The sequence below is a fragment of the Dama dama genome, chromosome X (assembly GCF_033118175.1).
Source record: "Dama dama isolate Ldn47 chromosome X, ASM3311817v1, whole genome shotgun sequence".
In the NCBI taxonomy this organism is placed as follows: domain Eukaryota; kingdom Metazoa; phylum Chordata; class Mammalia; order Artiodactyla; family Cervidae; genus Dama; species Dama dama.
In genome coordinates this window covers 138,406,366-138,423,680 of record NC_083714.1, presented here as the reverse complement: position 1 = coordinate 138,423,680, position 17,315 = coordinate 138,406,366, and the positions used below count along the sequence as shown (strand labels likewise).

Sequence of the window (17,315 nt, the reverse complement as noted above, 5' to 3'; positions counted from 1 at the left end):
AGACAGATAAGGGAAAAGGGAACAAATATTTATGAACTACTCTTTTTGTGGTTAGGCACATTATATACCATGCAAATAATTCAACGACTACATCTTAATGTCCCTATTCGGCAGATGAGGAAATGAAGTGCAAAAGCAAATTTTCCTAAGATCACAGGGGTGATCAATGGAGCTGAAAGGCAGACCCAGGTCTGCTTGACCCCACAGTCCATGCTCTTTTCAATCTATCATACTGTCAAAGGATTGATTCTCTAATGGTACAGTTTAGATAATGTAGCTGAGGTGTTTTGGCATGAGTGAGGACATCCTAGAGTCCCTACATCACCCACACAGGAGATTACCTACACTAAACAGGTTTAAAGCTGCTGCTGGACACAAATCAATCCATCTCTCCTTCTCTCTCCCCATCACACACCACCTCCCACACCCATACTGTGGGCACATGTAACGCAAGTGGTCATGGCACATGATCAGAGAAACCCATGAAAACCCCTCTTATTTTGTATTTTTGCTCCATCATTCCCTGGTCCAACCCCATCCCCCCAGTGGCTCTCAGTCAAATAATTAACATTCTTCCACAAGGAATAGTTACACTCGCCTACCATGCATGAGTTTCTGTTTCCTCCTATCCTTGCCAGCACTTGATAATACCCAACTTCCTGATTTTTGTCATCTTACAGAGTATAAAGTGGTAGATTATTAGAAAAGACATTTTCTTATGTATTGGTTAGAGGATTACCTTTTCATATTCTTCTCTGACTTCAACAGTTGACTGGAGGATGTTCTTAAGAGCTGCTGTCCAGAGTTGCCACCAACACAAGCATCTGAGTTCTCAAGAAGGCACAAATGTCTCACCTCAAAGAATGGAAGACTATACATACATGGCTTCATTCTCCCAACTATGTTGATGCTCTGGCCTGATCACATACATCAATTTTCTGCAGATATAACTGCTCTAGAGCTTGGAGATTTGCTTGTGCAACAAGGTCTCATGGAACCAGGACTGGTATTACAGTAAATGTATGTCCTATTGTTTTATGGATATTTTTTTAAGACAAATGAGAACTGGATAGAATGAATTTAAGTTTAGCAGTCTTGATGGAGCCACAAGTCCAGGAGGGCAACCCAGGCTACTGTGCTTATAAAGAAAAAGAAAATCCATATTCTACCCAAGAAGAGCAGAATTTAAATTGGGTGAAAATCCTCTGGGATTTTATTTAGAATGGCATTTTTAATTATAATTTCTTTTGATTTGGTTTATAAAGGCAAGGAGTTTTAGATCAGAATCTGACTTTTTTCTTAGAGATTTGATGATGCGGTCTGTTCAAATTTGGGGTATTTTAACATCTAGATATTTCTTATGCTATCACTCGGGCTTCTCACACACCACTCAACCTGGCTGCATATATTTTCGACAGGGAAATAAGATAGGGAGTCAATGTGCAGCCTAGACTATGTGATGTGCCTTGATGTTAAGAAAAGACCCTCTGTGCCCATTTCAAAACTTCCTGGTTAGCCCAGCTTATCCCAGACAGAAGAAGTTCTTTTTGGTGGGAGGAGGTCCAGGCTGATAAATATCTCCTCTCCTTCCATGAGGGAGGCACTCATTGCTAAGTGTCAAATCCAATAGGCTAACAGAACAAAACACTGGGGAATATGGTGGGAGCCTCCAGACCCTTCCCTGATGTCCCCAGGAGGCAACTGCCAGCTGCTCTTTGCCGTCCTTACTCATCCCTGGGGGTGGAGGGGAGGGGGAAGGATGGTACCCTCTTGATGAGGGTAACTCAAAGAAGTGTGAGCTGAGCTTTTCTTTTTTCTGGGCTTTTCTTTTTTCCTCTCTGTCTCCTTCTGCCATGAGGTAATAAGTCTGCCTCTAAAAAGGATGTCTATGACTGTCCAGCTCTGCCTAGACACGTGTAACAAAGTGGGGAAGTAGTAGGAAGCCCCCAAGGTCTCAGACACAAGTCACTCGCTCTTCTCCAGATCTGACTAGTAATAAAGATGGTATTGGGTTTCCCTGGTGGCTCAGTGGTAAAGAATCCGCCTGCAATGCAGGAGATCCAGGTTCAATCCCTGGGTCAGAAAGATTCCCTGGAGGAGGGCATGGCAACCCACTTTAGTATTCTTGCCTGGAGAATCCCATGGACAGTGGAGCCTGGCAGGCTATAGTCCATGGGGTCGCAAAAAGTTGGACCCAACTGAAGAGACTGAGCATGCACACATGCACAAAGATGTTATTTGGACCTCCACCCAGCCAACTTCTCCGAGTCTACCTTGCAGTTCATTCCGAGGTTGGGATGGAAAGGAGGATGATCTTCTGGTCTTTTCCTGTACCTCAACTCCCTACATCTGACTTCTGCCCAATTCTAAGTCCTCTCTGCTGCTTTTGTCTAGTTGACAGACTCTTGTCACTTAAAACCTATGAAAACATTTAATCACAGTCACCAGGAACTCTCACTCAAAACTTCTTTTGGACTAATCAGTAACAGATGGCCTTAAATCAGTTCCTGATGCTGGGAAAATCCACCAGCCAAGTGCCCCCAGTTACTCAGAGACACTCAAAGTCTCCAAGGCAGACAAAGATGTAGATGGGTACTGACTCCTGGCAAGCTGAGCAGCCACAGGCAGGCATGTGAAGAAAACTGGCCAGAGGCAGGGGTCTGAAGGTGGTGGGAAAGAAGGGCCTTGTTCTGGGCTTCAAAATGGTTTCCTTCCAAATGAAGCATTTAAATTTTTCCAATTGCTATTCATAATTGGACCAGGAAAGAAAATTTGGGGCCATCATGGTTTCCTTCCATAATGTTAAATAATAATCATCTACATGTAAGCAAAGAGAGCAAGGGGGCTTCATGAGGGGCTTAAGGTTTCATGAAAAAGAAGGAAATTAACATTATTTTATTCTTTATTGAACCTGGAGCTTACTCAATCCATGCTGTGTTTCAAATGGAGCCCCTCCAGTCTCCATGTGGATGGTTCCTACAGACAGTGATGTGAAAGTACTGTATCTTTGAAATTTTGCATTGTTTTGGTTTTGATCATGCAGAGAGGGAGAGAAAAGGCAGAGGGGGCAGAAGAGCAATTACGCCAGGTGAAACATCTTTGATACATTCATAATTAAAGATATTAGAAATGACATTGACAAGTTAAAAAGACAGAGAGAAATTATCACATTACAAGAAAAGCTTCACGTGATAAAAATGATTAACCATTTTCATGCTTAAAGCAATGGGCATAAGTTTTGAAGGCCTCTTCAAAGCATGATTATTCCACTGGCTTGAAGATCACACCTGTTCCTCTTTTACAGTCATCCCCATCCATGATTTAGAGCCCATTAATGGGCTGAATTAAAAGCTGAACACTTTTAATTCTTATTTCTCTTGGAGTACCTATACCTGACCACAGGAGAATTCTTAATGAAGCTTCAAGTAATCAGAATTCTACCTGACACTGAATTTACTCATCACATTTTAGTGTGACTTTGTTCAAACTGTTCAAAAGCCACCTGATCCCAAGGATTTGTGTTTTGGTCAAAATAAAGTATGGTGTTTGTAGCTCTCAGTGGTATAGCTTTATATATGCCAGTACCAGTTTTTAAAATACCAGTATCTGCTTCATTTAAACCTATAAGAACTCAGTTTTTAATGCAATAGGCAAGAACCTCTGAAGCTGTCCTGTTTTCCTTCACTGTGGTTAGAAAAACTCTGTAATGTGTTCAGGGAAAAGACTTCTTATATCCCAAAAGGACAAGCCTTGACAGCCTGAGAAATGATTCTAATGACAGGGAAAGTGTCTGCTCACCTTTACTGAAGGTGATACCTTGCTTTTTTTTTGGAGGATTTTTGTGGCTAATTTTTTTTTCATTTATTTTTATTAGTTGGAGGCTAATTACTTTACAATATTGTAGTGGTTTTTGCCATACATTGATATGAATCAGCCATGGTTTTACATGTGTTCCCCATTCTGAACCCCCCTCCCACCTCCCTCCCCATCCCATCCCTCTGGGTCTTCCCAGTGCACCAGCCCTGAGCACCCTGTCTCATGCATCCAACCTGGGCTGGTGATCTGTTTCACACTTGATAATATACATGTTTCAATGCTATTCTCTCAGATCATCCCACCCTTGCCTTCTCCCACAGAGTCCAAAAGTCTGTTCTATACATCTGTGTGTCTTTTTTCGTCTTGCATATAAGGTTATCGTTACCATCTTCCTAAATTCCATATATATGCGTTAGTATACTGTATTGGTCTTTATCTTTCTGGCTTACTTCACTCTGTATAATGGGCTCCAGTTTCATCCACCTCATTAGAACTGATTCAAATGTATTATTTTTAATGCCTGAGTAATATTCCATTGTGTATTTGTACCATAGCTTTCTTATTCATTCATCTGCTGATGGGCATCTAGGTTGCTTCCATGTCCTGGCTATTATAAACAGTGCTGCGATGAACATTGGGGTGCACGTGTCTCTTTCAGATCTGGTTTCCTGAGTGTGTATGCCCAGGAGTGGGATTGCTGGGTCATATGGCAGTTCTATTTCCAGTTTTTTAAGGAATCTCCACACTGTTCTCCATAGTGGCTGTACTAGTTTGCATTCCCACCAACAGTGTAAGAGGGTTCCCTTTTCTCCACACCCTCTCCAGCATTTATTGCTTGTAGACTTTTGGATAGCAGCCATTCTGACTGGCGTGAGATGGTACCTCATTGTGGTTTTGATTTGCATTTCTCTAATAATGAGTGATGTTGAGCATCTTTTCATGTGTTTGTTAGCCATCTGTATGTCTTCTTTGGAGAAATGTCTGTTTAGTTCTTTGGCCCATTTTTTGATTGGGTCGTTTGTTTTTCTGGAATTGAGCTTCAGGAGTTGCTTGTATATTTTTGAGATTAATCCTTTGTCTGTTGCTTCATTTGCTATTATTGTCTCCCATTCTGAAGGCTGTCTTTTCCCCTTGCTTATAGTTTCCTTTGTTGTGCAAAAGCTTTTAAGTTTAATTAGGTCCTGTTTGTTTATTTTTGCTTTTATTTCCAATATTCTGGAAAGTGGGTCATAGAGGATCTTGCTGTGATTTATGTCAGAGAGTGTTTTGCCTATGTTCTCCTCTAGGAGTTTTATAGTTTCTGGTCTTACATTTAGATCTCTGCTCTTAGTCTAAATCCCTTACTATTTTGTAACCCTCATTAGTAATGCCCAACAATGTATGGATGGTTCAGGAAATAACTTTGGTTTAAAAGTACACTTATTCATAATTCATTTATTGGCAGAAGGGAGCTTGTTGACACCACTGGAATGTTCTTGCTAAATGACTAGGTTGGCAGGGACATCTTAAAGGAATAAGAACATCTGGCACCCTTCGTGCACACCAAGAATGGTATTTCTGGGGTGAATGGGCTGCCCTGGGCAAGAGCAGCCTTCTGTAGAGCTGATGTGAGCAGATCCTGACCACTGTTTATTTCAACATTCCTAACTGCAAGTGAAATGCCAACTACGGCTGCCAACTCAGGACAAGTTCTCTGGTGTCTTCCTATTTACTGAACAAGACTAACAGACCTAACTGCGCCTGGTCTCAACACTCAATCAGAATCAAGACTTGCACTTGTCTGTGCAACTGGGCTACTGGGCCTGTGATGGGGCGGGTCCTACAGAATGAACGGCTTTGTGAAATATGAGATAAGACAGGGCTGCACACAGCACCCCACCCAACCTTACCCTCAAACTATGCTACTGAAAAACCCTGAGAGAGAGGGATGCAGGAATATATATACAACCAAGGTCAACCTCAGGTATAATCCAGGTCTTGGGTTTGTGTTTCCTTTCTTCCAATATTTCACATTGTCTCCTCTTGCCCTGTTGCAACTCCACCAGGATCTGGCTGCTTCTGGTTGCCTATGCAGCCTCCCATCAAGATCCCCCCCAAAACCAGTGCACCCCTAGCATCCGAGTCTTTTCTATAAGCCATTACAAGACAAGACCCCTGCCCTCTCGCTTTTCTTTCTTTCCTTTTCTCTCTCCATCCACACAAACAAAATTACTTCTCTGTCCCCCCGACTACCATGGAAGTTTTACACATTGCTGTTTTAGCATTTCTTGTATCACATGCTGCTTCTGATGTTGGCCCGTTTCTCCCCCCAGCTAGACTGTGACCTTATTTGAGGACCCGCTGTATCTTATTCACATTGTAGCTCCAGGGCACTGTGTACTGTACAAACAGCAGGTGCCTGATGACTGAATGAACAGAATTCATAAAGAAATGGGACCTGTGAATTAAATGATAACGGTCAGTCCAAAAATCCCCTGAATGATAAAGACACGATGGCTGCATAGACCTATGGCAGCTAAGAAGGCTTCACTAAAGTAGAGGGGACCTGGGTTGGCCCTCGGTGATGACTAGTGATCAGATGGAGATGGTAAAATTCTCTCCACATTTCTATAGGACTTCACACTTGACAGTAACTTTCCCTTGAACTGCTCTGTTTCCCCCTTGTCCTGTGTCAAGGGGAGACCAGTAGGCTCTCTGCCTGGTGTGATATTTCCTTTCCTTTCTCCCCACACTCACTCATTAAAATATTTATTTAAAATCTGAAAATGAAAATTCAGCCTGAATTTATTTAGGTGCTTGTGAATTTGTTAGGAAGAACTCTTTAAGAAAGCATTCCTCATAGCATCTAATTAAACATGGACCATAAAAGAAAAAGCGATGTAAATAAAACCCAGAGGAAAAGGAAACTGTTGTCAGAAAGTAAGATGACACCGCATCATTAAAAATCTTAAATGCCTACAATGATCAAATTACATTAGGTTTCCATAAATTGCCTCTTAGAGATAATGGCCATCCATTAAAAAATATTTAGTATTTAATATAACATTGAATATCACAGTATTTTTATAAGCTCTTCTATATTTGTACCTATTTTTCTTATACTGAAAAATCCTAATTCCTAAAAATGTTAACAAACTTACTCATTTGTTTTATTTCTTAAAATGTACAAAACCATTTTAAAATTGTAATGACAACATTAACAATACAAATACAAAATGAAGCTTAAAACTTTATGTTTTTGCCTTTAGAATATACCCCACTCAAACTGGACACCCAGAAAACTGTGTTTAAAAGCCCTTAAAATAAGTATTTTCTCTGTGTGGTCTGAGATCTTTACACAAATTTTTAGGTTCTTCATTTGTTTCTGCTTGGTTTTAAGGTTTGGGTTTTTTTTCCTTCTGGTTTAACTTGTTTTAAATATGTAAATATTTACATCTTTCAAAATTAAAAATAAAAAGACATACTGAGAAAAGTCTCAGGTTCATCCTTAATCTCCCTCCAACACAAAGGGAATTTTTTTTTAAATGTCCAGTTTTTAAGTCTATCACAGAGTGCTCTGCTGGTTTAGAAATAAAATCAATTAACAGAGAGGCCTTTGGAAGAGAGGAGTCCTTTCTGAGCAAGTGCTGTTTTCCCTGTTTGCTCTCGGGCCAGCTGGACCCTGTTACCCAGATCCCTTTGTCAGAAACCCACCGCCCCACCTCCAACCTCCCCTACTGGGAGACTAACCAGTCTTCTTTCTTGAACTAGATTCATGAACTTGCTGGAATACTTCAAAGAAAAAAAGAAGAGTTCCTGTGCTTACCTGCTTACAATACTGATTTTTAAATGCTGCCTTGAGAAGTTGTTGTTCTGGGCTTGGGAAAGAAACAGAGGCCTCCCGTGGGAGGGGGGTCAGCTTTCCCCCCATCACCAAGGTAACAGAAGGTAGCTCAGAAAGGCTAGGGGGGAGGCGAACCGAGAATCTGGTGCCAACTCTGAAGTCGACAAGATCTATTTCACACTGCCAATCCGATTTTTAAAAATTCACATTTCCCCTGAAAGAGCTAAATGGAAAATGGAAACAATGTAAAAATGTTCTTAGTCTACTGCCCAGTGTTATCGCCCAAAACCCACTGACATTTGGACAAGCTATAAAATTATTTCCTTGAAAGCTACATAAACTACATATTTTTTAATCAAATTAAGGTAGAGGGGAGACTGATGAAATTCTAGATTGATGATAAAGTGTTGCAAATGACATTGTGCCCTTGAAGCTTCCCAGATGAAAACAAAAGCTGGCAAGTAGTATGGTGGGCAGCGGTTTCTCTCTAGTTCTGGTCTAGGAAAAGGCATGTGTGGTCACCAGCGAACTGTCACAGCCTGGGGACACCCTCAGCTCTTCAAATCAGAGGTGACAATCACAGGCTTGGTTACAGATCATGTGCCAAACCATAACATGGGCTAATTAGTGAGCATGCTGTTTTTTGGCCCAAGGGACATGAGGTCTCCCAGTGCTGGCCAGGGCAAAACTGGGGCCCACAGGGACGCACTGAAAGCCAGTAAGTACATCACAACTCCATGTCAAGCCATGCCCTGAAACACACAGGGGAGGTGTTACTGCAGACAGTGAGACACCTGTCTGTGGACCCCCAAAGGGAACCATGAACCTCAAAACCTCTGCTCATTGATCGTTGTCACTCCTTGAATTTAAGAAACCTGCAGGAAACAATCTTTGTCTTGCAGAACAGCCCCAAATTCATATTTAAAGGGAAAAAAATCAATCTGGTTTTTACTTCCCTGCTTCTGAACTCCTTAAATAGTTTATTTCATTGGAAACTAGAATTTAGCTAATTTTATTGTTCTCTCAACTTTTTAGTTAGCTTGAATTAAGCTTACTGCAATCATTCTTAATCCCTACACTGTCGATCTTACTACTTTACCCTTGTTTCTCGCAATCCAGCATTCATTTACATTTTAATTTCACTTCTGCACCCGGCAAATATTTACTGATTGCCTTGTACATATCAGGCACTGTTTCAGGTGCTGGGGGCACAGTGGTAAACAAGATTTGAGCAACTTACATGAGATGTTTGGCAAATTCTTTTGGAAAGTGAATTTTTAAAAGGTTTGGTTATGCAATACATGAATATACAGTCTGCTCATCAGAAGGAAGCTGCTTCTTGTTATGTCTGTAGGTCATGTGAATGCTGCACAAAGCTTCTGCAAAGAAGTAAAAACAGCAACCACTTCTAGAGGCCTTACTCTATACCAGGGATTGGTTTAAGTTTTTTGCCTGTATTAACCAAGTTAATCCTTCCAAGGACCCTCTGGGTCATTATAATGATCTCCATTTTACAGATGAGAAAACTGAGGCCCAGCAAGCTTACATGACTTCACTAAAGGCAGTCAGTGGTGGAACTGGCCTTGAACTCAGTAGCCTGGCTCCAGATCACCTTTTTCTGACCCTGGTGGGGCTAAGGCCTCCTTAACGTTTGCTTCTGACACAACGGAATTTTAAACAGCAGGAGGCAAGAAGAGGCATTTGTTGGGGGAAAGAATCACGTTCCAGAGAGAACTGGCGATAAATATTCCTGATTGGCTGCCTGATACAGATGGAATGGAGTTTGGAGAATTTCATATTCTCTTGAAATAATCATGTGATTTTTGACCTTCCAGAAGTGACAGAAACTATTCAAAGTATCCCATTTTTATCTTTTTCCCCTTTCAGCCTTCACTTTAGATGATGCTCTCCTGGCAGAATCTTCCTCAAAACTGGCCATGGCTTCTCAAGAGCTGAAGAAATGCTCAGACACATATAACTGGGAAATCAGGGACACATCTACTTTTGGGATTATGACAAGGTCAGTCATACTGCTTGCAAAAGCTTCCAGGATTCTGCAACAGGCTCCCTCACGGCTTCTGTGGCTGTGGGAAATGAAGTCCAGAAAGGTTAAAAGATTTGCCAAAAGCCACAGAGCTGGACCATAACATCCTCTATAGGCACCTAACCAAGTTGTCCCTTGTGATAAGTAAACTCCCGTGTCTTGGATCTCAGGGGGTGTCACACATGTTACAAACCATGGTCCCCAGACCACAGCATCAGCATCACCTGGGAGCCAGTTAGAAATGGAGATTCTCAGGCATCACCCAGCTCTGATGAATCAGAATCTGCATTTTAACAAGAGCCCTGAGAAACCCAGGTGAATATTAAAACTGGAGAAGCACTGGAATGGTCACTAATTCCATTTTCTAGATATTCAAGTTTTTGGGAAGGGAACTGTTGGTGACTCTTAGTTGGTTATAAGCATATCAGTCTCTTGAAAGGTATGTTCTCAGCCTCATCTCATGATTTAACTTAAAATTATCTTCCTGATGCAAAACAACCTTCAGTTTGTTTTTATGGTAGACCTAGGCTTTTAAAGATCCAATCATCCCTTTGTAAGCAGATACTAAGGCTTCAGGTGTGCAAAACTACATTTCTTATGAGCCTTCCATGTGTACAAGGATTCATGCTAGTGTCTTTTCCTCAGAGCAAGTTAAAGACTTTTCCCAAATCCCAGCAAGTCCTTTTAGCATAGACCACACACAGAAATCTCAGCCAAGCTTCTGCCCAAGTTAACACGAAGTATCAAAATAATAAAACAGCTACCATTTATGTGGCACTTACAACACGTCTGATGCCCTTTTGACAACTTTGAGTATAAAAACTCACTTTTAAACTTTTCAGTATTATATTTTTGAGTATTAAAAAATCACTTAACCCTCACAGCAACCATGTGTTACAGTCGAGAACAATGGAGCACAGAGAAGTTCAGTGGTTTGCCACAAGCCACACAGCTGGTTCATGGTGGGGATTCTAATCCAGGTTGTCTACGAATCCAGAGTCCACGCCACTAACCATAGCACCACACTGCCTCTCAGAGTCCAAATGAATGCTGCCCAGGCTTTCAAGACTCCTTTATTCAAATGTTCTCATAATAAAGACTGATCACTTATTTAGGAGAATGTAATTCACTTCAGAGATTTTACTTGACAAAGGGAAAAAGAGAGGCCAGCAGCCACCAAGACATTATTTCACTAAGTTAAAACATTACTTCTGGTCTCTAATTCTTGGTTGGGATTGCAAGACCAGGTGGTCTGCTGCTTGGAAGAGTGTTAAAATGTCCTTCTGCCTGTAACTGGAACCAGCTCTGACATTAAAACTGCATTATATTTTCTGTAAATGAGAAGCAGTTGTAAACACTAAGGATTCATGATGTTGCTAGCTTTGATTATCCATTAGATCAGTTGTCTAACTTCTCTTTTCAGCTGCAGATAGCTCCACTTTTTGGGTAAGAGAAATCTTAAAGACAATTCCAATACACGGGACTGGGCAAAGCCTTGTGCTTTGGTTGAAACAGAGAGGGAAATCCTTTGACCTTTACCATCGGCCTCAGGATCCCCAGAAGGCCCATCCCTGGAGTCCTGAAAACACAGAATGAAAACTGCCATGGGAAATGGAGTGAAGGGCCTCGCCTCTGCACCAATTCAGCTCTCTTAGACCCTCCATGCCCTCTGCCTTGTACCTGTAAAGATCTCTCTGTAGAGCTGAAGAGAAGGAAACCCTGGATGCACAGTTGAGAAGGGTGCTGCCCAATGCTTGGCAACGTATGAATGGGTCACAGAAACACAATGAAGGGCAACTTTTTCAACTGCAAAGTGAAGCCAGAGGCCTGCCAGGGCACAGACAACAATCAGTTATCAACGCTTAATAGGGAGTGAAGTTTGATATGCTTTTCCTCAATCACTTCTATTTGCACTGGAAAGAAGGCAAGGACACAGGACAGGAAAGAACTGCAGTAGCAGTGCAGGAAATATAAAAACCAGTAAGTCCTCACCAATAATCATGACCAACTTGCTAACCACGAGATACATCCCACTGCCCAGCCACCATCCCTGTGGGTGCATATAAACAAAATTTAAATTTATTTAAATTAGCATTTAAAATAGCTTTAAGGGCTGGTTGCACAAAGAATTGCAAAGTGGGTCCCCATATGTTGATGCCACTGAACAGGTTAACAGACAACCAAAAATAGACAACAGGTAGCAAGCGGGGAACTGGAGGTCTCAGCCCCTCCCAGATCCCCCTTTCCATCCTTTTTAACCATTTCTGTGCCACCCACCCCAAACCAATGGCCGTAAGTAATAACTTGGGGAAGGGAGCACGAAAGCCCGGCTCCCTTGCCCGGGGTGGGGCAGACTGATCCGCCTGAGTCCGAGTCCTCTTTGGGACTCTGCCTGAGATGACACTGTTGCTTGGCTACCTTCCCTTTCCTGTCCGGGTTCCTGTTTCTGTTCCCCAAGGGACACTCCCTTTAAAGCCACTGCCAGAGGAGTGCTCACCTCTGGGTCTGCCTCTGTGGAACCTCACCTAAGAGACCACATGACCCAGCTCAGTATCTAGGAACCCAGGCTCCCGGGAAGCAGGTATGCGACTTACACAGTCCTGACCATACCCCTTCCGTACGGACATCTGTCCATGAAATTTAGCTGAAATTGATCTTAATCGATTAAAAGGTGGGACCCAGAAGCAAAAGATAAAGTCTCAGTTAAGAAGAATGTATAAGACATAAAAGGCTTCACAGGAGGAGAAGGGGATGACAGAGGATGAGATGAATTGGATGGCATCACCAACTCAATGGACATGAGTTTGAGCAAACTCTGGGAGATGCTGAAGGACAGGGAAGCCTGGCGTGCTGCAGTCCGTGGGGTCACAAAGAGCCGGACACAACTGAGGGACTGAACAACGACAATAAGACACAAATGGATTAAATAAATGTTCAAGTCAATTTAAAAATATCCTTTCTATGATGTAGCAATATATGGTCCTTACTAAGCTGAGCACAAATAATTTAAATATATCTTCAGGGAGCAGAGTAAGTTTTGGATTTTGTTTCTGAAACGCACTGTTCTAATCTAAGACTATACTATAAATGAAAGGAAACAGACCCAATCTGCACACATATTAAGATGAATCTTGAAAACTGCCTTTTTACTGAATTTTTTACATGAGCTTGCTTTCCTATAATTTTCCTAACTCTAAGGGTTAGCACATGGTGAAAAACTTCCAGGTTCCCTTAGAATGCACTTATTCTGACACCTCTGAAGCAAGTCCATCTCATGAGACGGGAACTGTGAAAAACTCTGTGAGAGTTGCAGACACAGAGTGTCCAGTCTCGTGTCACCGCGCACCTCAGCTTTCACAAACACACCATGGCATGGCTTACCTTGATTCCCAGGGCTTCTCCAGAAATAACAGCAACGGTCACGCCATCTTGACTGGGTTTAGGGATTTCGTCACTTTTCAGTTCCTGGTACCGAGGCTTCACCATCTTCTGTGAGCTCCTCAAATTGACCCACAGTTGTAGGCCGTGGACTGGCTCCTCTGAGCAAGGCATCTCAGCGTGCACGATGCCCTGGCCCGCGGTCATCCACTGCAAATACCAGAGCAACAAGAAGGAAGTGTGACCTGGCCTGTAATGAGCTGGCAGTTGGGACGATTACACCGCAGTAACTAAGCCAGGCACCTTACAAGTGCTGCTTTCCAAGTCCCCAGGCACCATGAGGAATAACAAAATGCCAGTGACAACTGCTGGGGCCCTTTCTGGTTTTGCAAACACGTCCCATGCCTCTGAGTGTGAAATCAAAGCATCAGCTCCGGCATTCATAGAAGTTGAAGAACCCCCTCTTTAGCATCTCTGAGTCTCAGGTTGCCCTCTGAGATGGGAAGTTGCATGCAGAGGGTAAACTGGGGAGGGCTCTCAGGAGATGCATCTTAATCAGTGAGAAAAGCAGGAAGGGGCATGAACAGAAGCCAATCACCAATGCAGCTACAGTGGAGGCTTCAGCTGATCTAGCAGGGAGCTCTGGAATTGGATGAAACTTTAGAATTGTCCCAGATGGAGGCTCTTCTATCTTCACATCAACAAACCCTCAAGTGTGGGCCACGCTGCAGGACAGAGCACCACCTTGGCAGGGGCCCTTCCCTGGGCAGAGGGCCGTGCCCAGGGCAGGATGGAGGACAGGCGCGTGGTACATGTGGAGGCCCACAGACTCCACCACACCCCAGACAGCTGACTTGAGTCAGTTGGCTCAACCCTGTTAACAGAGTCCTCACTACCTGGAGAAAGTTACTGCCTCCACTGCTGTGCAGATTTTGCATGCATTCATTTCCTTCTTAGTAGGAGCATGTGAGGGGTCAGCCCCAGATGCCAAGCTTAGGATCTGGGGATGAAGAGCTAGAAAACAACAGGTAGGTCTCCTGTCTGTCTCAGCTTGGCTTCTCCCACAGACGATCCTGAGACAGGTCTCCAGTGCAGGGAGTTCATCTGGAAAGTGTTGCAGAAAGAAAGGAAGAGCAAGCCAGACAAGGGAGAAAGCCAAAAAGGGAGTTAATAAGCAGGTTGCAGCTGTGGGCACCTGCGGCTCAATCCTGCTAGGAGCCATGCCAAGGCACATTAGAACTCATGCATGGAGGGTGGAAGAACCCACTTGGGGTCACAACCAGTCAGAGCCACACTTTACTTTCTGCTCTGGTGAGACGTTACTGTTGACTTTGGGCCATGACTCTTTGCCCTTTTGCTTTTCTGCCTTTCAATCTCAGTTCAGTTCAATACAGTCGCTCAGTCGTGTCCGACTCTTTGTGACCACATGGACTGCAGCACGCCAGGCTTCCCTGTCCATCACCAACTCCCGGAGCCTACTCAAACTTGTCCATTGCATCAGTGATGCCATCCAACCACCTCATCCTCTGTCATCCCCTTCTCCTCCTGCCTCCAATCTTTCCCAGCATCAGGGTCTTTTCAAATGAGCCAGTTCTTCCCATCAGGTGGCCAAAGTATTGGAGTTTCAGCTTTAGCATCAGTCCTTCCAATGAATATTCAGGACTGATCTCCTTTAGGATGGACTGGTTTGATCTCCTTGGAGTCCAAGGGACTGTCAAGAGTCTTCTCCAACACCACAGTTCAAAAGCCTCAATTCTTTGGTGCTCAGCTTTCTTTATAGTCCAACTCTCACATCTAATTCCCTGATAGCTCAGTTGGTAAAGAATCCTCCTGCAATGCAGGAGACCCCGGTTCGATTCCTGGGTAGGGAAGATCTGCTGGAAAAGAGAAAAAGCTGTCCACTCCAGTATTCTGGCCCAGAGAAGTCCATGGATTGTATAGTCAATGGGGTCACAAAGAGTCGGACAGGACTGAATGACTTTCACTTTCAATCTCATGTTCACTGAAACGCCACAATTCAAATATTTGCAGCTGTCATCCCACAAAATATGTAAATAATCCCAGAAGTACCTGATATAGAGTCCAGGCTTATAAAAACTGGCAAAACTGGCCCAAGCACTCCCTGGGAATTTTAACTGTAACATGTGTCCAACAGGACTAGGACGGTGGCAGGGTTTGGGTCATATTCTTAAGTGACAATACCTACCCTGCAAATGAACTGGATGATAGGAAACTGTCTCAAACACAGCAGAAAGATCTAGAATGATGAGGACAGAAACTAGAGCAGTGAATGTGGCAACTGGGACTCTGTGAGTGACCGGGACCTGAACAGCTTCAGGAAAGGTTTGGGGGCAGTGCTGAGAGGCCAACCCTGACTTCAATGAATGGAGGATAGGGTGGAAGAGAAGGAAGCTGAGACAGTGACTCGTGATTACTCTTTTGAGAAACATAATAAAAAGACTTAGGTGAGAGCTAAAAAATGACTGTGGGGGGGTTTAGGGAAGAATAAAAGAACACAAGAGCCTTGCACAAGTTTCCAGGTGGAGTGCAAGAAGCCACAGGAAGGGAGAAGTCCAGTACGTAACAGACAGAGCAGGGACACAAGAAGGTACCAGACGTGGGTGGGGTCATCAGCAACAGCCAAAGACTGGAACCATTGGCCATTCCTCATGTTGGTCATACCTGCAGGTCTCCTGGGTTCAACTGACCAGCGTGTCCGCAGAAGTCTTCGTGGGCCATGCTGCCCCCTTCCAGGAGGTAAGATACCTTTAGGCGGGGGCGGGGGGGACAGAAGAAAAAAATAGGTGTTGGAGAGCTGTGAAGAGTTGTTCACTTTTTCCATTAAAAATGTGTTAAGGAAAACTTGCCAGATGAGCTGAGGGGATGAACCTCAGTTGACAGGGCCCTGCTAGGTCAGGCAAAACCTTTGAGAGAATTTCATTTGGGAGCCCCTTCCTCCAGGCAGAAGCAGCCCTGAGCAAGCAGAGCCCCTGGCTGGGGGAGAGGGGCTCCAGAGCTCAGGGTGAAGAGAAGAAGCTCCTATTGAGACAGCAGGAACCCTGTTACCGAGACCACGCTGACAGAGGTGTGTGGGAGGACAGACATCAGACCTCCATACCTTCCTCTACAAGCTCACTGGAGAAATCCAGAGAACCAGACGTGCACGCCCACAAAATTGTTCAATAAATGCTGGCAAGATATGTCAAGTGATTTCACAGAAATTCAAATCGGCTTTTCCAGAGGCATGTCCGTATTAAATCTAGAAGCGCTGTCCATGCTGAAATTCTGAATTGTCCATCAAGGGAGCCACTAGCCACAAGTGGCTAAGTTTAAAGTAATTAAAATTAAGCAAAATGTAAGATTCAGGTCCTCACAACAGCCCTACTAGTGGCCACCACAGTAGGACAGTGCAGATGATATGGCATTTCCATCTTTATAGAAAGTTTCACTTGATAACACTGATCTTGATAAATAAATCTGGACATTGGCAGCCATCTATGGTAGGCATTTTGTGTGGAGAGCAAAACCTTTCTGGGAGCCTCTGCAATCATGGTATCTCTGGGCAAAATGAGATGGCACCAATTTTAAACTGCACAAGAAAATCAAGCCCTTCTTAGTTCATGATTTCACTCAAAGGAAAAAATCAAGCATCTCTAAAATTCTTATTTAAAAAACTACTGTGATTATCCTAACTAACAAAGATGAAAAAGACACCAGCTACTTAGAAAGAATTTTAAACTACCCCAAGGACATGGTAACATTTGAAATATACAATTTACTATTAAAAGCTTAAAACATCATGTGTATGTTGAGGTGGGGGCCCTCTCTGTACAACTCTATTTACATTCAACTTTACATTTTGCTTATTTTGTACACACTTATGAAATTCACCTGTAATGCCAACAAGAAATACCAGTGAGCCTCAACAGTTCTGAAAAGTATCCACCAAACCATGTTTATCTGCAAACCACATGTGGCTCCCTGCTTCTGGCTTATGATGACAATGCTGATCATTTGCATTACTGGACAAAGTTTTCATATTATAGCTATGCCAATGCTTCTTTTAAAGTTTAATGTGTTTATCCTTTTAATCTTGGAAATTTTATTTCAAAATTCTCTTTAACCATTATTTAAACAAACAAAACCGAAAATGTAGTCTGCAATTAAAATCCCAACATCTCTTGTAATTATGTAAGCCAGATCTAATTTTTGCTCAAAGACCCAGTCCACAAAATAAAGCAATTCGAACCAGTA

General features: G+C 43.1%; 1 protein-coding gene across 2 annotated transcripts in view; it reads right to left on the bottom strand.

The window, feature by feature from the left end:
• Positions 1 to 17,315, bottom strand: part of PIR (pirin) — a 95,402-nt gene that overhangs the window by 44,861 nt on the left and 33,226 nt on the right. For both annotated transcript variants that reach the window (XM_061137451.1, XM_061137450.1), the window contains exons 4-5: positions 15,744 to 15,827; positions 13,065 to 13,271 (exon numbers count right to left, since the gene is read on the bottom strand). In XM_061137451.1, coding sequence (XP_060993434.1) covers positions 13,065 to 13,271; positions 15,744 to 15,827 — 291 coding nt within the window. The remainder of the gene's footprint in view (positions 1 to 13,064; positions 13,272 to 15,743; positions 15,828 to 17,315) is intronic.